Here is a 23947-nt window from a genome sequence, read left to right on the forward strand (position 1 = left end):
GACTAACAATAAAAGCAGCCTTCTAAGTAAGTCAAAAGCAATTTTATTATGAAAAAGGCGCTGTCAAGCAAACGAAAAGCGGGAAAAGCCGAAAACGACGGTTGGAAACCTGAGGCAAGAGTGGTTCCCCCTCCACTGTCACCCTGGCATCAGGAACAAGTCAACAGACCGGCGTGCTTCGTGTAAGGAGCAGTTTGCCTCGACGCGGTAAGCAGGCAGCACCTGAAAACAAGTTCGTGTTGTGTTCTCCTCCTCCTCCTCCTCCACTGCCGGCAGCCGTATTTCGGCGCATGAGAAGAAGAGACAGAAAGTAGGCAGACGAGCCCAAAAGGACCAGCACTACGAGGCGCAAGTGTTTTGACCGCCGCTTCGTTTCTTGCGCCCGGTTTGGTGGCTTGGCCAGACTTTGGGTGCCAGTGTTGAAGAGTGCGTGTTCCTGAAAGCAATCAGCGCGCGTCGGCACTCGTACACACACCATACATGCGGAGCCGGTGAATTTTGCGAGCATCACATTTTTGGCTAGCAGCGTGCCAGACCACTCGGCCACGCTCAGGTACACAATTTGTTGTTTGGCACCGTTAATTAATTATCATAATTACGTTAATTCACAAGTGCATGCTTGTCATGTGCAACCAAGCACAATGTTATCTTAACACAGGCACCTATGGCGAAGTGCTGTTAATCACCACGAGCAAGAAAGAATAATTAAGAAGCGCGCATTTAGATTTATTAAAAACCAAAAATAATTTTTCCTCTTGATTTTCGAATTTTCTGAAGCCTGCAAGTTACAAGTGACATTTTTGACAATTACTAGAGATTTAACAAATTCCTTATTTGTCAAAGTGGGTTAAATTTTAGTTAACAAGTTAGTATTGTTAGTCGAATTGGTTAATCTACATTATGTTTAAAAATGACAAAAAGTGACGGATAATATTATTTAAAATAATTTAAACTTCATATTTTCATACTCAGTTTGCTGGGAATCAATGAATGATTTTATTCACCAGTTATTCTAAACATTAAACATTATTAAAGTTAAGAAAACAAATTATTTTTGTCGTATAATGCTACCCCCACCAACATCGGAAAGGCCTATAGCTAGAACACACCATTATCATTTAAACCTACAAAATTTAAATGAGCATTTTAATCAAAACTGCTTGTATTAAGAAAATCTTCAATATATTATTACGCACATTGCACTTTTCATGCTTCACGTTCACGATGAGAATCACAAAATTTAAACTAAAATAATGTTTAATGAAACAAATAAGCACAAAACTGATAAGAGAAATTTCCTTTCTTTCAGAGCAAATTGGATGGCCTTCAGTAGGTTGGGTGGCATAAATTAAAAGATGTACCGGTCGCAAGTTCTGCTGTCGCCTGGGGATGAGCGCGCAAGCACCGTCGTGGTGCAGAATGGTCTGATTCGACGCCGTGTGTGCGGCCTCAACACGACGCTACCGTCGTCGCCGCCGGTGGCTGTGCTGCATGACGCCACCAACACGATCAACAGGTCACCCGTCAGGACGCCGACCAAAGTCCAGCCAAAGGCATCGCCCGCACTTCAACCTAGGAGCAGCAGGGCGGCCACCCTCGCGGCTAAGGTCGCGTCCAACAACTTCAGAAACAAAGCGGTTAGTCAAACTTTTAGGATACTTGAAACATTTTTGGTTTTTACCTCAAACTTACGACAAACTTTGATTTGGAACCAGTAAAAAAAATGATAAATTAATAATATTTCGTCAAGCTAGCAAGCTCGCATTTCTATGCACGCTTTTATAGGGAAAAATTTTAATGCTGTTGCTTTATTCCACTCACGCCCGGTTTTGTTCGAAAGCGCATTGTGCTTTGGCCTCTCGACGCATAATTCAAATGCAAATTAGTCTCGTGGGCCTTCTGGTGCATTGTTCACAACGCAGTCAATTATTGAATATAGGAGCGGGCGTCGGGCGATCTCGAAAGGTCACTCCGCTGGATAAACAACTTACTGTATGGCGCATGCTTACTTTTAAGAAATACATTTATGTTAGAATTCTTTTACCGTGCAGTGGCCATTAAAATTAGAGATTTTAGGCGGCGACTGGCTGGCTGGACCGGCTTCAGCCAAATTTTGATCCAGCGGTGGCTGAGTATTTCTACCGGCGGCTAGTGGCAGACGTGGCTGACTAAATTTCAAAAGTCAAGAGGGACAGCGACCAATTTTTCTCGTTTTTTTCAACATTTTGACCGGTTGCTGGTTGGCGCAATTTATTGTTTTTCCAAATTCACGGCAGCTGGCGGTCATCCCACCAACTGACTGAAATCTTTATTTCAATGAAACGTTTTTTAGTGTTAGATCAAGACGAAGAGTGGCTTTTTTTAACGGTCTGTGCCCTTTACCAGTGCAAGGAGTACTACTAAAAAAAATTTATCAATTACTAAAGATGGACCGTCAATACGGAGAGTAATACATTTAATTCATCTTGATGATTTAGCGATATGGAGTTGAATTCTGTAGAAATTTTGCCGTCACAACACGCTTTGCCATAATAGTGAAACCGGTTGCAATTGACAGATTGCAATTTGCAGTCCGAGATCTCATTCTTTTTATTGTTGTTCGCGTGAAAAGAGAAGTTTGTGAAAAAATCGTCCGCGAGCTGGATTTTCACGCTGCTCCGACGCCGACCTTGAAAATTGGCTTAGAGTCGCCCTGGGAATTGGTGCAGAAAACCAGCACCATCAAACACGCCAATTCTGATCTCTCACGACGAATTTCTGGGCTTACAAATTTTGACTTTTCACTTTAATTGCGGCCGAAACTCTCGACGGAAAATGACCGAATAAAAGTAATTCTGCACTTTCACGCTGCCGTCTAATTGCAACCATAAAACTTTTGACAGAACTCTATGTTTGTGCGCGAGAACTCGTATTTTACCACGTGTCTCTGTCAGACAATACCAGCGATTGCACGCAAAGCAGACGCGTATGGGAAAAAAGGGAAAAGTGAGTGAGTTGCCGGCCAGACAAGAAGTGCGCCTCACGTGATATCTCTCTGGAATTCTACATCTGCTGCTTCATTTTAGTTCGCAGCATTTCAATCATGCTATATAATATATAATATGTTGTATTCCATTCGCGCAAATTTTGTAGCAGTAAAACTGAGATGACTTAAAACTCCTTGAGATATTGCAATTAATAAACTTCTTCCACACTAACCAAAATTTAAACTACATATTTTTTCACTGCAAACTTGGTCGAAAATGTCTGTTGGACTTATGTTAGCACCACAATCGCGGTTCAACAATTGATTCAAATTTCCTCGAAAATAACTACAATTTTATTGTGTCCTTTTTTGTTATTTTTCCCCCAATGAATTTGAATAAATTGGGCTTTCATCGAAACCCTAGTTCTGATCACTTTTTTAGTGTTGCATGATAGTTGAATTGGTAGCAATTTGTAATTTTAATTAAAACCCAAGTTAGAAATAAGCCAAAATTGCTCCTTTAAAACCCCGTTTTTTAATTATATTTAACAATGAAATTATTACTAGGTGATGTATGAATTAAATATGATTTCCGTTAAAGGCCATCGCAGCAGTAAAAATGCCGCTATCAGCGCAATTTAATATTATGAATTGTAAAGCAAACTCTCAGTTCAGGTCAATGGTTTTAGTGCGATAAAAACATCTCTGTTCTCGATTGTAGTTTGCCGCTAAAGATTGTTTCAAAATTGGCGTTCAGGGCCTTGCATCTATTTGTCCCGCTTCGAGTTAACTTTCCGTCTGGCCGGTCAACGTTTCCTAAAAAATACCATTTTGCCTTGATCAACATCATGCTTCATTTGATGCATTTCTTAACTTTGCTTGTCACCTGTGAAGAGCGATTAATTTTGTCATGATAATTTTTTGCTTGGGAACTCGAAATTTCGAGAAAAGAACAACAAGCACCGCGTCGCGGATAGAGGGCAAGAAAAGTCAAATCTTTTGCATTTGCGCGAGCAGCGTGAAATCAAGTCGCCTGAAAACCGGCGCCAACGTGAGACACCCCGGCAACAAAGTACACCGTATTATACTACTCGTTTTCTTGCGTATCCTGCCATCAATCCAGTGGTGGTGCTACAATTGTGTAAAACTTTGTGACTCTTTTTCCTTCATGCGAAACCGCGTTTTTTATATATAAGAAACTGAGTTTACCACCTAGAAGCCTCGATAAATTCGAAGATTGGTTTTTAATTAAATTTTCTCAACTGCACAATATAAACTAATTGTGTATATAGTCTCAGACAGAAACACTTTTAGGTCTGAATTGCAGAAATCCACAGAAAATCGAAATTTGTGATTATTTTAGTATTGTAAAGATGACTTTAATGAAAAAAATTAGCTTGAAATTTAAACGTCATCGATATTTATTTTGACATTGGATATATAATTAATTTCCAGTATGACAATTTACAATTGAAATGATTTATTCTTTATCGGCAGTGTGTGTTTTGCAACTTTGTCAGCACGAAGGCGAGCCAATTGCAATTATTATTTGAATACACTAACGCATAATGCTTTCCAAAAACAGTGTGCCCCGCCGAAAAAGGAATGAGGAAGTGGGCGAAAGGTGAAGTTGTAAATTTCAAAGGATAATGGTCCGTGCATGACGTGGAGGAGGAATTAAATATATTTATTTGACAAAAACAGATTAGGCAGGAAAGTGGATTTATTCCCTTTGAGACTACTAAGAAGCACAATGCTTTGAATCCATTTGCATTTTTAAATTGGAATGCCGAGACGCGGAACCTCATATTTTCAAAAACTCTTAAACTTTTGAGCTAGCCATAGCAGTAAAGAACAAATTTAAATACTTTTGCCCGATAAATTAAGTTCAAGTCGTTAAAGTGAGAATTGTTGTATACCTCTTTATTATTGGAAAGAGGACTTTCCACCAGATTGTTACTCTTTTCAAACGGCCGATAATTCGTTTTGGCTTAGATGCGCGAGACACAATAACTGCAGTGCGCGAGCACAGAGGCAAACAACTCGGAGGGAAACGAATCCGAATCTGGTGTTCTTTGTTGTCGGCGGAATGTAGGTTGAGAAGCGCGCATTTAATAATTGCAGAGTCGCCGAGTGTTAAGAGCAAATTAAAGTCGCTCGCTCTACTTGCCACAGCGTGTTTTGACGAGATCGACTGCGTTCGTCCCGTCGCGTCCACTATTCGAATGATTGCACCTTTCTCACCAATTAAAAGCACCGACCGATTAATTCAATCGGAGAAAATATTCAAATCGTGACTTTCCACCTAAGTTTTTATCCGTACTGTAATTGCGACGAATTCATAAATAATTGGTGACCGCGCGCAATAGCCAGGGAAATCAAAACCAGTAAAAAAGCCAATGCTTCAGATTTTTCCGCGATCGAAGGGAGAAATGCGGTGAAAACAATATTCGCTCGGCTCGGTGCAACGGATCGGTCCCACTTAGCTGTGCACGCAGCTAATTGGGATTCGCCTCGTAACTTCACACGCCACCAGGCCGAGAATTCGCTCTCACTCTTGCTTTTAAATCTCTTTCGCTTGTATACGCACATATTAATCAGAAAGCAACAGTGATGCCGAAAGTTAATAATTATAATGCCGATTAAGAGAGCTGATGAGAATCAGGCAATTATATATACAAAGCGACCAATATATTGTGCTTTTAGCAGCATCATTATTTTTTTGTTACTTATGTTTTTAAATAATGGAATCCGTAGTGTAAGCTTCTTCAGGAGCTATTCAAATAAAAGCATAAAATTACCTCGACTAACTAACGCAAAAATATCTAAAGCTTCTTTCAACGTCGAAATAACGCGAAACACAAGACGGAAATTAGGTGAAAGCATTATTTGATAATGATTATTGTGTGTAAGGTGTTTGCGAAGGTCAAGGGGCGCATTTTATGGGCCCATTTTGCACGAGAGTCTGAAAAACTAATTAACAAGTAAAACTCTTTAAACGCAATCACGCATTTCTTTGATGGGCTCGTGAGAATTTGTAGCCATAAAATTATTTGCCTATTACAAGAAGATGAAATATTGAAACTTTCTAGTTATTTTTGGCAAATCTTCCTAAAATTTTCAAAGGTAATATTGGTTTGAATATTTTTATGTAAATTTAGTTTTTCTGCCTAAACACAAAACAAAACCAAAGTCATTGGCTCGCATTGTTGGGCGTTTACTTCGCGTGTACTTGCAATGTGTGAATCCGAGTTATGTTTGGGGGTCGTGTGCGGGCTGATTTGCGCTTATACGTTGGGCGCTCTTTCTTTGCAATGGCGAGTCCATTTGGATTTTGGGATGGGCCGGCTCGCTACCTTTCCGAAAAATCACCGGTGTGAGAGCAGTATCATAGGTGACTGGCCTTGTTTCATTCGTTTTCGCGATGCTATTAGGGTAACCCATCTTAAAAATGAAAAAAAAAACATTCAAAAAATATTAAATAATAATGTGTCAGCGAACTGTGTAAAATCGTCCAAAGAATAATAAAATGATTTTTTATGTGATATGTAATTTATGAAGCAAAAATCGATACAATAAATTTAATATTCCGTTGTACCGTTCAGCGAATTAGCAATCCAAAGCATAAAATGTCTGCTCGCTTATGCAACCTGCAGAGCGAGACTGCCATCCAGGTTGCGTACTCTCTGTGTGCGACTTGCGAGAGAGCATCAGAGCATGTTGTGTAAAATGGTTTTCTAAAGCGCGTATGATTCGTTTTCCATGCCGGCTGAAAACGAATTACTTGTTGTAATAGTGATGTACGTTATTTTGCGTTTGCTATACGTATAATTGCTTCGTGAAAATATTCGATTGAATATATACTGTTTGAGCAAATATTGATAGCCTGAAACACAATTTGTATTGATTCAAAAATTAATAATACAATATACGTAGACTGACAGTGCTCTCAGAATAAAAACAAGGAAACACAGGACAGAAAACAAAAATCAAACAATCATTTTTGATGGAGAAGAAGAGTTTGAATTTTTATTAGGCAACATAGTCTCGTGATTATAAAATAATAAGTACTTTAACTATTAATTTCGATAAAGATCCTGATTAGTATCGTACAAGAGGACATAATATAAACAATCCACTATATATGCATATGTGCGTCCAGATTTCTTTTTCTCACAGATTTTTGTCACACACTTGCCGTCGACCCACAAACAAAAAATGTCTGCTATCACTCGTAAAACAGACGGCCCTGACAATAAGACTCTCTTTTTCTCTTACCATACATTTGAAATGCAATTTTTCACCCATTTTCATTATAATTGAGGTGCCCTTGCTGCCTAAATTAAGATTAAGCGCGGATAGCGAGTATAGTATCGCGGGAGTACGTGGATTCGGGTGAAAGCGAGCTAAGCCGCGTTTGTTTGTGCACTCCGTGAGTCCACCTTGTGACTTGCTTGTTTTTCATTAAGCTGCTCTTAGGAAAGGCACTCCAGAGGCTCAATTTGGGAAATTTAGGTAAAAAAAACTATGCCGTAAAAACTACTGTGAAAAGTATCCAGACAACTGGTCTGTTCGATGTGAAAAGTGCAACGTTTTCCCGTTACAGCAGAAAAATTTAACTGTCACTCTGCTGCATGCGCCAGAAATGGTTTTGCTGCCAAATCAATTTTAACTTTGTTTAGCAACGCCGCAACGTTGCGAAAAATTGTTCGGTGAATGACAATCCGCAGCTGCGCTAACAATTTCTGTAAATTATTAATGCGTGTTCAGCAAATATGATTAATTTTTTATCTGTCACTTCGAAGGACAATCATTGGTTAGATAAAGTTGCTCTCCAACAGAATAGGAAATGACGTTATCGATTTGTCGTTGGTTATTGCATTAATTAATATTTTATCCTTCGCATGATAAAAAAAATTATGCCTGCACTTGCAAGAAATTTCTTAACAGAATTTAATTCCGTTAATATGTTGTGATTTTGGTTCATGGTTTACCTATGAAATATCCCTATGCTATAGTATAAATTTTCGCAATGAATAATGGAATGGATGGGTAATTAAGTTGAGCAGAAGGCAACAATGAGTTACCAAACTCAATACTTTTGTATTGATTAATTCACATCCGTGGCGACTATAGATATCAATAAAATAACAGAACCTAACCAGCCAGAAGAAAATCATTTACTTTGGAAATGTGAAGGACACCGTGTAAGAAAAGGCCAAACGACAATTTCTCAACGAGCATCCCTTAATAAAGATCGTCCTTAACGAAGTTTCTGAGCACACCAATCGATTCTTAAAGGTTGAATGAGGTATAGTGGTTATTTTTTCCGACCAAAAAGTCGAGCAAACCTTTTTACCGCCAAAACTATATGAACGTAAATGCGAGAAGTGCGCATGCGTACGAGCTGGTTTGAGCACTTGTAGAGAGACCAGCTGTACGAATGACTCCTTTTGTCACATCCAGCCAGCTCTGACGCATGCGCACTTCTCGCATTCATATTGGTTTGGAGGGAAAAATAGTTTGCACGTCGCGTTGCACTTTTTGGTCGCAAAAATATCCACTATACCTAATTCAACCCTCAAGAATCGATTGGTGTGCTCAGAAACTTCGTCAAAGACGGTCTTTAAGAAAGATAATTTATACTTAGTTGGGACAGCAGGGCTTTTACTAATTTGTTTGTATTGTTGACATAGAAATACAGAAATCCAAAGAACCGAATTCAATGCGCACATCTGGTTGTTTGTATATGAACAACAATAATTTCAGTTTTTAAAAATAGGCAAAAACAATAATTACTCTCAATATCACTGGCTTGTTTGGCAGTATCTAAATTTCAAACAAGCTTTTCATTTGGGTTTACTATCGTACAATGTCACTTTAGTTGGTTGATCGCTTTTGGCTCGCATTGAAAGTAAGGAGCTTGGATGAGCTTTTACCAGGCTTTGCTGCAAACGTGCAAAAGCGCTGGGGAGACACTTAATTACAAAAGGCGCAGCAGCCAAACAAAGTGCGTTCGTGAAGTCCCAAGAAGGCTCAACAGGAAACTCGTTTGAAGTGTTTGTAACGGCGGTCACGTAAATGGCAAAACGGAGAGCAAGGAATCACGCAAAGTGTGCCGTATTCAATTATAAATTTGACACATCAAATAACAAGTAACTCGGTGAAAATACTGGACGGAACTCATGGACGGTACACAGACGCAAAATTAGAGGGAACACATATTTTTTGGAAAGTTCTTTAATTTGGCAAAATGCTAATTGGGCGCATTTCGAGTGAGTCACTCTGTGGAACATGTTGTGGCCATCATTTGTGACATCGCCGTTGGCTTGCGTTCAAAACTGCGCTCGAAACGAATGCGGGCAGAGGAATGCGAGAAGAGAGACCGACGCGAGGAAGAGAAGAAAGAAATACTTCGAATCGGCGGAACGGACGAGTACCTCTCAGTCAGTCGCTCACTCACATAAAACACTCGAGCTCGCCTACGCTCTCGCTCAAAAAATTTCAAGAACAGAATGGATGAAAAGTGTGCCGTGGAAAAATTGCCTTCTCAACCGTCAGGATTTTTAAAGCTTAAACTTCGTCAAAACCTTTTAACTTCTTCCCATAAGAAAACTACTATTTATTAACAAAATGCGCAAATAGTTTATAAATTGCACATCATTTGTTTTTAACTGCATTTAAAACGTTTATAAGCTCAACAAATAAATAACAGCGACACTGTTGATTTGGTAAGATGTCTGTCACTAAATGGCTTCGGAGAAAAAATTGTCAGATTATTTTGAACCGAGTCTAGCGCACAGAAGCGTGTGCCTGTGCCTGCCGGATTTTCCTCAATGTTTGTAAATAGAGATAAACGACACATTGGAAGTAGTAGCGTGGCGTTTTGGTTTAGGCTGTGAGATTGAAATGAAGCGTAAACAAGGAAACAACGATTAAAGGGAAGTGGCTCCAGAGCAGACGCGCAAAGGAGCAAATAAAAACGGAAAGCCTCGCGCCTGGCGCGCCACAGCACGCGCAACACCCTAACAACTTTTTTTAACACAGCAAACATGAGATAAGACATGCGGCCGCCTTTGTTTCCTCATTTAGGAATTAACACCTGCACTATTCTTGCGGCCCTTGCGGGTCTGGCAAGCAGGCAGGAAAGTATAGTGAACGCTTGAATTGCTTGTTATTTGAATTATACAACGACACGCAATAAGTGTAACAAGAATAGTAAATGCTCGCACGCGATTGGTTGAACAGAAGTTAAATCATTTATTTTTAAATAACGCGAGGAAATTTTAATTTAGTTATATTTATCCTCTTTCTTGCACCGTTATCACGGTATTAATTAAAAATTATGAATTAGAAAAAATTAATGTGTCTTGAAATCAATAATTGATTGCTTTCAATGTGCTTAAATATAAAGAGAAAAACGTTTAACAAATAAATAACCATGATGTTTTATCATATTTCATATTTCATTGCGTCATGCAGTATTTGTCATTTTTGTGCTACTCACTACATACAACTTCATAAGTGGTTTCATGAATTTTATGTCGTCAAGTTTCCTCCTGCGGTTTTACAGTATAATTGAGATAGTGTGACGCAACATTTCTCGCAGCCAGTGAGACATTTTTCATGACCAACTCTGCTCCAACGTCCGCTTAATTGTGCCCAATTGGAGATGATGCGAAATTAATTGTGTAATTTACAGCGGAGGCGCTGATCGAAATTAAATTCGATGGAGCGTTTGCAAAGCTTCCGATGCTTTCCGATTGGTATTGATACAGTCTCTTACGTCGGTTGGACAGATCCGGACGTGCAAAAATGTCATTCAGGTACACAGTCAAGCCATATGGATTTGCTGTTGATATGCGAAGGCGGCGACGGGTCTTTCGCGACGGACACTTCTTTTTTGTAAGTTAAACCACCTAAATCAAATGGCAAGGATATTTATTCTTTAGGAATTAGTTTGACGTCGTCTTATTTTTCTGCTCCTTTTAGTTTTGCGTGTTTAAGTCGTCTCAATCTTAAATAATAAGCGTAAATCAGACCATTTAAAAAAATCTGAAAAAGAAAATCGTTGACAAGTCATTTCCTCCATATGTGACAAATTGTTATCTGCGGAAATTGGTCTATAACTTTGAGCGGAAATAGGGGAGCGATCTGCGGTTCAGGAAAAATCTTGTGAGACACGTGTATCGGGAGCATAATATTTTCACGGAAACAAGGAAGCTGCGTTTCATTTTGCTGGCAGCATCAGACGTTCCGATTGCCTTGCAGCGTAGCTCGCAGAGTCAGTCTGTTGGTGTTGGTTCCTCAAATAAACTGCTCTCTTTCCCATTTGATTTTATTTCGTCGGTCGCGCGAGTGGCAACGCCGACAAACCGAGCAGCTGTGCCTTACTCGCACTCACTCAGTCAGTCTCTCCGATGAGCAAGGCAGCGTCGACGTTCGAGGTAACCTCCTAGTCGTAAAGAATGGCCGAGGCTTTGTACCCAAGGCACCCTGCTGGCTCTCGCAGTTCTCGCACTCATGCTCATCTCTGAAATTTAATCGAGCAAACTATAGCTCGATGGAACGTTGCAAATGTCCACCTCGGAGAAATTCAAATTATCTTTTTACTCTTCCTCGTCCGATCTAATTAATGCAAATTGTTATTTAATGAAAAATATGAATATTTTGCTTGTTTAAAACAATCAAGGCAAGAAACACAAATAATCTTATAAAAAGGGGGCGCACAGACGAAGCGGAAAATTCTGCTTTAAAAATCACAAGCCGCAATAGCAAGCAACAAATAATACTTTTTGTAATTGAAAAATGCGACCACTCGAGGTTGTTTTCATATTGAATATAATTAAAACCAGGCTTCATCCTTGTTGTCAAAAAAAGAGAAATTCGTCGTTTTGGAGGCGGTGGCAATGGAATGCTCAGAAAACGTTATTAGTAACCCAAGCCACCTGCTTTGTGATGTTTGGAAAAATATTTTACGCGCTGAAAGGGGAAAATTTAGCTCACGGAACAAAAAGGTTCCCTACCACCTGTGAGATGTGCGTGGTTTTAACAAAGGGGTGGCTTAGGGTTTTTGGAGGTCTTTGGAGCTTACCTCAAGTGCTTCATGAATAGGTGGGTGATTTTTGTTAAGAATTGTATGGAATTTTTTGTGATTTTAGATGTGACATTATTGCATTGTTGTATTTTATTGTAATTGTAACTCATGATTAGGACGTATGTGATGACGTCGAAACTGGTCGAGGAATAAAAACGACGAATTTCTCTTTTTTGACAACGAGGATGAAGCCTGGTTTTAATTATATTTAACAATACTTTTTGTGTTACTAATAATCACTGCTCATTGCAGATAGAGAGAAATTCAGCCAATTTTTACCAATCTTGAACATATATTTCACAAGAGAATAAATATAATTAGCAAGACCACTAGCAAAAAAGTAAAAAAAAAAATACTAAATCTCTATAGCCAAATACCGAAAAAATAAACCAAATAGTGTGTTGCTCACTTAAACCAAGCGCATTGCTGAGCGCATGAACTGCGTATAAACTTACAACGTGAGAGCCTGAGCGACATTTAGGGGTTGTTTGCGCTCTATACAGCTGCATTAGTCTTCATTTGACTCCCATTCATTGCAGTGACTAGTCCATTGACATTTTGATGGAATGCAATAATAGCTTTCTGACTTCCTCTTCCTAATCGCTACTTGCTGATTTGCACTTTCCAGCGTGCTCGTGATTGAATATCACGGGATGTATGTCTAGCGTATCAATTTAAAAAGGTCTCGGTGCATGGGTAATGTTATTATTCGTTCGCTATGTTATCAAATTGCAAGATTCCACGAGTTGCTCGCTCTCAGGAAGTGATAGAAAAATCTAAATTCATCAATCCCTAAAATGATAATGGTGAAAAAAATGGGACGTCACGGTGTGCCACTGTCAGGGCTGGGTATCACCCGGGGAGTTTCCCAAACTTGCAGCGCAGTGGTTTTTTTGCCGTATTTACCCGTTTTGTGCAGTTTTTGCACCTCATAGTAATATAATGAACAAAATGTCCTATATGGAGAGGGAACGGGTGTTTGGTTTTTGTTGACTCATGGGTTTTTGAGTTTATTATTAACTTTTTAAATGCAATTTTTCATGAACACCAAAATGCGGAAGAAACTAGCTGCAAAAAACCCGCAAAAAACCGTTCTTCAAAGAACCAGTGTATTTCATGAATTAAAAAGAAAAGAGTTGCAGCTATAAATTTTAAAGTTTATTATTTCATAAAAAACTGTTCTCGATTTGGTTTATTTAAACAAAACACTTTTAATAATATTTGTGCAGTCGGCTTCAGAGTATGGAAATTATTTGAAATACAAAAATATTAATGATTCTTGCAGTTTTTTTTACATCTAATAAAATTAATTATAAGCGAAGGTGAGCATTCATTGCGTTGCAAAACTACAAAAGATGTTGCTTTTCCGTTACAGTTCAAAGGCTATTTTTTCACGGCTAAAAATGACGGAAAGCGCCACACACTCGGTCTTTTCAGGGCTGGCAGAGCTTTTGTTAATTGTTGCCTGAGGGCGAATGCTGTTAAAACGCGGACCAGACAAAAAGATGGGCAACAGCTATCACGTGAACTGAAACGCAGTGATGTCTAGGCCTAGGCCTTTCCCTGGCCTCTGCGTCTATTCTTATTCGTCTCACCTGCGGCCGCACACATTCCTTGGTCCGCGGCGCAGAGGAGAGGGAAAAGGGGCGATCAGAGCGAGTCGCGAGTCGTGAGTCGTGCTTGCCGTGCAGTCGGAGCTTGGAGTTGGCGACTGGCTAGCATCCCGGCCGAGGAGTGCGTGCGTGATTGTCCGTCCGTCTATCCAGCCGCGGCCGGTCGTGAAGTGTGCGTCGACGCGGTGTGTGGGCCATGTGAATATATCGGCACTGCGTGAGACTTGCTCGTAATCGTCCTGCAAGACCCGCACACAATGGACGCGTGTTTTCCGCCACTGGCAGCGCTCAGCCTCAAGGAGGCATCGCAGTCGGCGGCCAGACCGCCGAGGGCAGCGTCGGCCGCCGACTCGGCCCAGGCCTCACCCGAGCTGGCCGAGCAGCTGCGCAAATTCGCCAAAATCGAGATTCTGCAAGACCTGGACCTCTACTACATCAGGCAGATCGCGCACAAACTCAAGGTTGCTTTTCTTTTCTCGCGCCGCCTCCGCAATATGTATTTCTTGTTTCTCGAAAGTGACTTGAACTTGCGACTTTCCCATTTTTCCAATGGGCTGTCGAAAATTAACTGGGAGTCCGTTTTCTCTTCAATTTTGAAAGACAGTAAATGCTTCAAAGTTGCTTAGTTTTGGAGCAATTAACTTAAAAGGGTGTTGTCATAAATTAAAAAATGCATCTTCTCTAAAAACGTGTTCCTTTGTGTACACTTGCCCAAATCGGTTTAGAAAACTAATTAAATTTGCTGCTCCGTAGTATTTTGTACACCTTAGCTTTTACCTCTCATAGGAGCTTGACCCCGAGGCTCTTATTGTAGTCTCAAGAGTGGAAATTTCCACCTTTTCAGAATCATACTAATAGCAGGACATAAAAAATCGTGGTGAGCACAGATGTTGTGCACCCCCGTTTCCTCCCCTTAAATATCAGTGACTTTGTGTACGTCTTTTGTTGCTAGGCTATGCAGCAGTTAATCACAATTAAATCCAACCCCCTGCTTTTTAAACAAACCGTGCCGTGAAGTAATAATCTATAGTATCCTATGTTTTTGTTTTTAAATTCCATAGTATGTAGCCTCAATAACTTATCTGCTTAAAAAGGAAAACAATTTCATGTTTATTTAATTAGCTGTATCTAACGGTGCATACCATTTGAGATTTTACATTTCTCTTTTGGAAATAATCTTTCATGCTTAATTTTGATTAAGCTTTTTTTGTTGTTTTCAATATTTAAAGATAATAAATAATTTTATAAACATTGTTAACAAATATTGACTTGTCGTGTAACAAAAATGAGATTGCACTAACTTAAGAAGGCTGTGAAAGACAGCATGTTTGATCGAGAAATTTATAAAACTATTTTATATCTAGAATTTTGATCAATATTTTCTGATTCGGGTTGAACTAAAAAGAAATATTTTCTTTACCTGCTGGACTCGTGGTGGGCATCCATCCAAAATAATATTTAATATCCTAAATTTAGTACATATTTCGACTGTTTATTTATTTCTTAATCAAAATCAATTTACATGAAAACATTTCTTCATGGTTTCAAGAGAAAAAAGCTAGTTTAATGACATAAAAAAATTATTTACTCCATACCTCATGTTCTTTAAACAAATCTTAAGACATTTTAAAAAATAAGCTTTTCCACATTCAGTTCCAGCATGTTAGAACTTTTGAAAGAATCTCTGATTGGGAAGCTGTTCAAGATTATTTACCTTTGTTCTGCGTCAGAAGCGTTGTGCCTCTTATCTGAGTTAGTTTTTCCTTTGTTTTTGTTTGCAACCTTCTGGAAGCGCAGCATAGCAAATATAATAGATATCTCCCAATGTCGCAAATTTAGGCGAAAGTGCAAAACAAGAAAAGTTCTCCAGCACTGATAGTGTGATATAATACAATAATGTTATTGCGTTTGAAATTATTGCTGCAATACTGAAAAAAATTAATGTTAAGCTTTTGGGTCTATGCCCTTTAGCTAGAAAAATATTTTTTTATTGTTTTGTGTCTCTTTTGTTTTTAAACAATCGTTGAAATATATTCAACCCCAGATGTCACAAAAAAACAAAATGCTCCTAAGAATGCATCATGCTTAATTAATCATTGAGTTTTTTTTAATTAACTCTACATTTACATATTAATCTCCTAGTATAAACTGCATTCTAAAGTGATTAAAATGTTAAAAAAAACAATTGTGAGGTAAGCCATGCCCCACCTCAATGATAAAAGGCGTCCCATATTTTTGTTTTTGTTGAAAGTTATATTGGAACTTGAATCGTTTGTTCTGAACTTTGCTCTCGCATGTACTCAGTTTGACACTAAACCCCCACCTTTTTATGCCAATAGCCCAAAAACACTTCTTGTAGATTATTTAATTTATTTTTTTATCTAGGAACCGCAAGTTTTAGCAAATTTTTTCAATAAATATGCCAAAATATCATTTGTCATCACTAGACAAACTGCCTGACTTCCACACAAATTAAAATAAGGCTAGGATACTTTTCAACGTTACCCTGAAATTCACTTTGACCTTGTGTCCAAGTAGAAATAGCCTCTCAATATCTAATTTTTAATTCGAATCTGCTTTGTCACCGTCATCTAGAGCGAGTCAAGTTTATCACGTTACTAAAGATTTTCCTCGTGCTGGCTAAGATGTTACAAATCGCTCGCATTGGTTGTGTTCTCTGAAGGAGCCAATATAAAATCTTGACGTCACACAGTCGGCAAAATCCAATTACTTGCCAGTTACCTCATCGGGTGTAGCACAGGCAAATTAAAATTCAGTGCCCTACGCTGCAGAAGATGATGACAAAACACCACCTGACGCTCCTCAGTGATGAGTCACAAGCGAGCGTACGGTGCAAGTCGCGTAAACGTTCCGCAAATTGTTTGGAGAGACACAGTCTCTCACTCTCCATCTCCACGTGTGCGATCAAAGCCAGGTTCTATCTTGGCTCGCCTTTCATTGGATTAGCTCATTTGATGGTTGCAATACAATTCTGCAGTGGGTCGACTAAGCGCGCAAACCAGCGGCCACTCCTGTCAATTTCTCTCGCTCTCGTCACGGCCAAGTGCTCTACTGCCTTCTTGCGATTTGGACGACCGACTTTTAACCCCAGGTCTTAAATCACAACTACTCTAAATTTTTACTCAGCCGAATTTTGAAGGCTCTGTGCCAAATAACCCGAAGATAACAATTTTGTAAGCTGGATCATATAAATATTTTGACAAAATCTATTTCTTTATAAGAGCAATTCGTTTTTATAGTGAAAGAAAAAGTTTCTAAAAATATTTACCGTAAGATCAATTTATATCTTCAAGTATATCAAGCTTTCCTCAAGTATAATTTTGTTTGAGTATTGGCCCTATGACATCTATCAGCCATTTCGGTACTATTTTAGTCAACTTAAATAGGCTAACACGGCTAAATTCGTCTCGGGATCACCTGTAGTTTATTAATTGCGTTTGCTTTGGCCATGCACCGTGAGGCGAGAATTGTGTCGGCTGACGGTGACGTCAGTTTCTTGATTAAAATGCAAACAGTGGATCAGAGGATGACGCGTTTTCCCTTTTTTAATATAAAGAAGCGAGGGGCCCGCGAAAGCTGTGCAACTTTTTTATATCAAATTAATCAAACAATGCTGGGAGAAAAATAGGCGTTGCTGTTTAAAGAATAGTTTGTGCCCACAGAAACCGCTTGAAGCTCACAATCAGAGAAAATTTTGCTATCACAACCATTTTACTTTCAATTTTTTTTTTAATTTAATTTAGGGCGGTACATTATTTTTCTTGAAATTACTGATGCAACGAATATGCAGTGCATTTATTAATGTTATATATATGTTTCTTTATTCATGTACATTACATAGGTCAGATTAAAATTAAGTTACATGAACAATGGCAAAAAAGTGACAAGCAGGAACTGCATAACCGACCGAAACAATAAATTTTAACGACGTTGTCACGTACCGCATTAAATAGTAATAAGTTAATAATCACATCACAACACATTAAAAATTACACCACAAGTACTGCTCGCACAGGGAGGGAAATCTTGACGCTTCGCCGTCTTTCAAAAACGGTAGCTGATGTTCATGAATTACATTAATTAAAAGACATGGCTGGACCATCATAAATTGCGAACTAAACGTTATTTTTTTGTGTTTCAGGAGCTTGACTTGGAGCAGAAGATAGAACTGGAAATCAAGATGCGAGAGGGCTCGGCCAAATTGCTGGCCGCGAGTCGGCAGCAATCACAGACACTGGAGGCGGCTCGCTCTCTGCTCACGAGCAATGAACGCATGAGCGCCTACATGGCCGAATTGCAAAGAAGGAAAAGCACAAATACGTCTCAAAGCAGGTGAGAAAGATGTTAAATTACAGTATCACACATCTTTATTTAGTGTTTTTCTTACAGTTTTTATATAAAAAACAACTTTAATTCATGCAAAAGCCTAAATAAATATTTAATTTGTCTAACATAAATAAATAAAATAATTTGAAAATTAAACTTCAACTCACAATTTAAAATCTTTCATAATTTTTGCTGGTGTTTTGCTGAATGTGAGTACATATTTTGCAGAACTGGACAAAGTCGAGCGCGCGTTTCAATATCCGAGCTGAGGATGCCGTTGATGTGGCGCGGCGTGGACCACTTCAAGAACAAGGGAGACTACCGCCGCTTTGCAGTCTTCTGTCTGGCTCGCCTTGGCACGGACATTTTCGACACTACTCTGGTGACCCCGGTGGACAGGTCGATGACTGACGTCACCTTCCCTGATTCCATTGTTTTCAACGACGTGCCCTCTGACTTCACTCTACGCCTTGAGGTGTACAGTCATCTTTTGGCTGAAGACCTCAGCATGGCTTCTGCGCCTCGCAAACTTCAGCGCACAATTCACTCATCCATCAGCAGAACTGTCGGCAAGAAGTTGGCCGCCTCCCTCAAGGATGAGCTGCACGCCAAGCTGTGAGTATTTGCGAAATTAGATAATTCTTGATTTCTCTACACATTCTTGGACTTGAAATGATTTAATGCTCCAGTTCCGAAAAAACCCAATAAGTGAATGGGATGTGGAAATACCACAACAAGCTTGTTTTATTTCCCTATTTGATTTTGAAAAGAAAATACTGCATCCAACTGGAATATTTAAACAAGTCAAAATTAATACATATAGAAATCATTCAAAATAAATCCTCTGCTTATCTTGTGAAATGGCTTTAGGCATTTAAAAAAACTTTTCATAATTTTCTGTTTTTTGTTTTGTAAGAAAAAGTACCACGAACATCACATGATTTTTCTAAAACTTCATTGACTGCCTCTTTTAAAAGTCAGCACACATCTTTCATGAATTTTTTCCATTTTATTTTTAATTTCGTCTTGTATTTGCTTAGGAGCTAAAGTTTATCATTTTCCAGAGGGCCGCAGTTTCATCTGGTTGCATCTGCCAATCTGAATCTCGGAGACGTTGATGACGGTGTTCGAACCCATGATTTGGAAATCGAAACACTTGGTAAACTATAGAGCGAAATTCATGCAAGCCAAATACTGACTGGCCTCCTTTTCCAGATAACCGTCTTCATGAGCTGCCATTGTTTGGACATTTCTGCTGCCGCTTGGCAGCGCAGCCCAACTGCATGGGCAAAGAGTTAATGAGCGGCGACGTTTTGCTCCGGACAAGTGCCGAAGCCAGCTTAACTCGCGCCTACCTCTCTCTCAAAAGCTTCAACTTGTCTGCGTGGCCTTCAAGACAGCTTGTCTCTGAGCAGCAACCAGTGTCTATCCTCGTGGACAAGGTGAGATTTTATAATTTAGCTTGAATCCGGTGAAAGTTCACTCCAAACCAACATTCAATTTTCACCCGAGAGGAAATTTTTGGAATAAAGACTAAGTCGGAAATATATATTTTTTTAATTTGATACTGTATAGTAAAAAATATTATATAAAAATATGCTTGATTAACTGGGCATGATTTTAAATGTGGATTATTTTCAGGAAACAACAATTCAAACTGGCAGCAATCGCATCTATGTCTCAAGGCTAGACTCAGGCAGGCAAGTCACCTGGGCTATTGAGTCCAATGCGTCAGATGATTTGCAGCGCTGGATCAAGGTTTTGACCAAGAGTTCTCAAGATCACGCCAGGTAACTGTCATTATTTTATTTCATTGGGTTATTTATGTTAAAACATGTGGTTGGACTGAAGGAAATGATTTATGATCGATAATAAGCCTGATAGCCATCAATATTTGTTTAAAGAAACAAGTTTTTATTAAGTTTTAAATAATCTGTAACAGAAGCCTGCAGGGCGTTTACACTTTATTCCTAGCTGTCAGTATTAGCTGCGATTGCTACATTTGCTTTGAAATTCTTCTCCAATCACTAAGAAAAAATAATATTTACAATTTTTCTATACAATGTAGCAAATGAACTAGTATAATTACTGATATTGATTTAGCTGTCATATCACAAAGCTTCGTAGATGGCATTGAATTGCTTTGGTACCTGCGTCACTTTGCTGCTTAAAACAAATATGTAATTGAAGTTTGATATTTACATCAATAATTACCAAAGACCAGACAGTTAATTGCAAAATACTGATCAGGGTTTCATTATTTGCTTATCACCACTGGTTTTCAACGGTTTTTACCACTCAATTTTTTACCAATTTCTTGCGCAAGAATTGCAAGAAATGAATTTATTCCATTTTTCCTCTATGAAATTCTAAAATTTGCGGTTGGAAGTGGTCAACATTTCCTGTACAATGCTTATTTTTTTCTTTTAAATTGCTATTTGCTGCCTCAATTACTCCAAAAAATTTATCTAAAAAATTTTCAAGCCAAGGTCACGAGAAAATAATTTGAAAATTATTCAAAACTGAGATGCAAACAGGTCCTGCAAGAAACTGGTAAAATTGAAAAAGAACAGTTTGTAACATTGCACTGCGTTTTTTTTAAATGCGCGTTCTTTGCAACCCAGTGTTTCTCTGCAACATTGTGTTTTCCAATTCATTTGTTTTTATATCCCATTTACCAAAACACGAGTTTCGAGGTCAATAGTGTATTGAAACAGAAATACAACCTTGTGTTTGAAATAACTACCCAGTAATATTACAATTCGTTGTTTACCTTGAACTTATTTTAAAACAAGGTTCAAATTTATTTCTTCATTCAGTCTTCAATAGTCAAGGGTGTAAAATATTTTAAAAGACTCACATTGATTCCCCATTATCAAGCAGTCTGTGTTTGAGTGGTGAAAATTTGAAGTGTGACAATTGAAAGCTATGATTGCTATTCCATCTATACTGCAGTGCATTTTGCGACTGCAAATTTCGCTGCAGTGCAGTGTGGCCAAAATAGCAAATTGCGCTGCGGCGTTTAGTTCAGTTTAAATTTATGCACTACCTGCTGTTTATATAGGGATTGTTTCTTCAATATTTTACCTTGAAAATTTAGGATATCAATTGAAAAATAATCCTCCTGATAATCATCAATATCTTTAAATTGTTTCAGATGGAAAAAGGCATCAGAGAGACTAATGGACATTCCTGTTGCCGGAACCAATCGGCACTCATTTATGTCCACATGCAGTCGACAGGGCTCCCTTTATGACCAAACTCCACTAATAGGTAAAATCAGTTGTTTTGATATTTTTACTTAAGGAATGCATACACAGAGTGTGTTAAAGAAATCTATAGAACATTCCTTAACATCATTTTGAATTATTATTTTTGGAGTAGGACATGTATGTAGAAATAAACATCTCGCTATTAATTTAATTTCGTCTGACAATTATTACAAACTTTCGTGTTTCTGACTTCATTTGCATCTATCAAAGATAAATTTATTAATTTCGTGCATCTTGCTTTGCTATACTCAATAAACAAAATTTAAAACTCCATTTTATCATGGTTTTAAAAATTGATTTTTTTTTTGCAGAAAACATGAGCAGTGAAAGAGAGAGGTTTGGTGAGGTGCAGACCTCCAAAAGTCGGCGCACAGTTCAGGAGATTTTTGGTCTCACCCCTGCTACAAGTCTGAGTTCATGTGCATCATCAACCGCTTCTTCAAATTCACCGCCAAGCTCATTCAGGTCTCGCACCTCCAGTGGCTCCGGCTCAAAGTTCAAGGCTTCCTTGAAAGGCCATTGGCCCTTCAAGAGCAGCGGCTAAATTCAGTCGCTCCACTTTTGAACCTTTTTTGTGAAATACAAAGTCTGGAATCTCACATTTGCTTTGGCAGTTGAGTTTTCGTGCGACAATAATGTCCAGTCTCTAATTAAAACATTCCACGCACCCCAAATATTGTGTTGTAAATTGTATATAGTAGTTAAGTAAATAAAAGTTAAATATTAATATGAACCTTTGCATTTTTATTGCGTTGATTTTAAAATTAAATTCATTGCATCTATTCTGATCGACTTGACGGTCTATATTAACTATAAAATTTGGTGAACTACTAAAAGAAAAACTGTAGTCTTTTAATTATATTAGCATCTTTGACGATCTGACAACTTATTAAAAAATTTTGCTAGTACATATTTTAAGAAGTATATATGCACTTTGAGCTATACCATTACAACTAAAAGTAAATTTCAACTCGAGATTTTATACTTGATAGCAACAACATTAATTTAATCAATATTAGTTTATTTGCTTCAGTTTGAGGTGAATTTATGTATTAAAGTTATAATTCATACATGAAAAGTCCACAACAGTATGGTTAATTGCTTTGAGTGCCTGCCTACATCTTCTTCCACATTGAGAGCGCCGCCTGAATCAATATTGAAGAGTGCGTTGCTGGTGATGAAGAAGCTGCTGCTTGAATAATTGAGCTAAAAACGTAAGGAGGCAGGTGTTTTAGTGGCGTAATTAAAAAATGAATAAATTACACTACAGAACCTCCCGCAGCTATGGTGGTTGTTCTGGCGCTTCTAATTTTAGAGGTGGCTCATTTACTTTTTCTTGCCTTTCTTGCCAAACACGCATCTCTTCTTTTATTAATATAGTGTTGAAAGGCAAATTCTCTTTAAAAATCTCTCAAGAGCACTACCAGCAGCAGCCTACGTATGGTTATGCATGGGCAAGAATCTTTTACATCAAAAGGTGTTTTTTCTGCAGTATAACATGATACTCGGAGGTGTTTCTTTCTTCCTATCTATTACAATGGATATCAGGGAACAACTGAGATTTGATTTCATGTAATTGAGAATTGGATCCTATAAACTCTGGAAGCTTTTCTTTTCCCTTTTCATAACATGTTATGGAGGGTTTAAATCACGACTGATTGTTAGTACCATGAACTAGTTGGTTGACTTTTTTGGTCGGACCATTATTTAGTCTCCTGTTAGTTTTAACATCCATATCCTCCCTCGCGAAGTGGTAAAATTGAATTATAAAATCAATTTAACACCTTTTATACCCTCTCTTTAAGTAAGGAGGAGAGTATAACATGCCAATAAAGAATTAATGTTTCTGCGTGGTTTTCAGAGGCTTGTTTCCGCGATATGCATTTTTCCATACTTCCAAACTATTCTTCACATTTTTCTTATTTCATCTAAGAGTATAAATATTAAGAAAAAGCCTCGACCTCTTATTCCCTTGAGTAGCGCGAAATAAGCCAATTATTCAATTAAGTTTTAACCAACTAATTGCCACGATAAAACGTGGATTGGGATTAGCAGTTAATTTCAAATCATCTGACATTTACTGTATAACATTATTTCCTTTCTCCTGTCATCTGCTCTCCCTTTTGCATGCAACATAGCAGCAATTACGCGACTCCGACGTTGAAGAGGTGTCCTTCTCTCTTAAATCTCGCTCCTGTGCTCCTGTCGCACCGCACCTTGACAACCGCGGCGAGGCGTTTTGTTCAATTTGCTTCTTAATTGAAAAGAGACAATGCGGTGGCGCATCGCTGTGTCAGGCGATAAACTGACAATGAGGCGAAGCCAACAGGGAAAATAATGTGGCGCGGTGACTTGCTCAGCTGCACTTTGTCGCGTCACAATTATTTCCGCTGCGCCTTGGCGACAAACTGTACGCGCTGCACGGCACCAGAGCAGAGCAATAATACGAAAGTTCAAATGCAAATTGAATGCCATCGTTCAAAAGGCCAGCGAACAGATTTTTCAGTTTTAATATAGGCCACATTGATTTATTGAGAGCTAATGAGAGAATAATAAGAGCGTGAAAATTGACACTACAATTACATTATTTTATCGTATCGCTGTGTAATTGCCAATAACTGCTCATAGTGACACACAAATTGGAGTGTGGCGT

General features: G+C 38.5%; 1 protein-coding gene across 2 annotated transcripts; it reads left to right on the forward strand.

Moving 5' to 3' along the window:
- The first annotated feature begins 133 nt into the window (after positions 1-133).
- Positions 134-22027, forward strand: LOC135935204 (rhotekin-like). 2 transcript variants are annotated; one of them, XM_065477349.1, is made up of 9 exons: positions 134-553; positions 1310-1637; positions 17838-18028; positions 18251-18637; positions 19087-19181; positions 19238-19464; positions 19664-19812; positions 21180-21295; positions 21606-22027. In XM_065477349.1, exons 2-9 carry the CDS (start codon positions 1356-1358, stop codon positions 21836-21838), a joined length of 1680 nt encoding a protein of 559 aa, XP_065333421.1. In that variant the 5' UTR covers positions 134-553; positions 1310-1355; the 3' UTR covers positions 21839-22027. The 2 variants fall into 2 exon arrangements, with proteins under 2 accessions (XP_065333421.1, XP_065333422.1); XM_065477350.1 differs by lacking the exons at positions 134-553; positions 1310-1637 and adding an exon at positions 13772-14136.
- The last annotated feature ends 1920 nt before the right edge of the window (positions 22028-23947 follow it).

Source organism: Cloeon dipterum, chromosome 2, assembly GCF_949628265.1.
Source record: "Cloeon dipterum chromosome 2, ieCloDipt1.1, whole genome shotgun sequence".
Taxonomy (NCBI): Eukaryota; Metazoa; Arthropoda; class Insecta; order Ephemeroptera; family Baetidae; genus Cloeon; species Cloeon dipterum.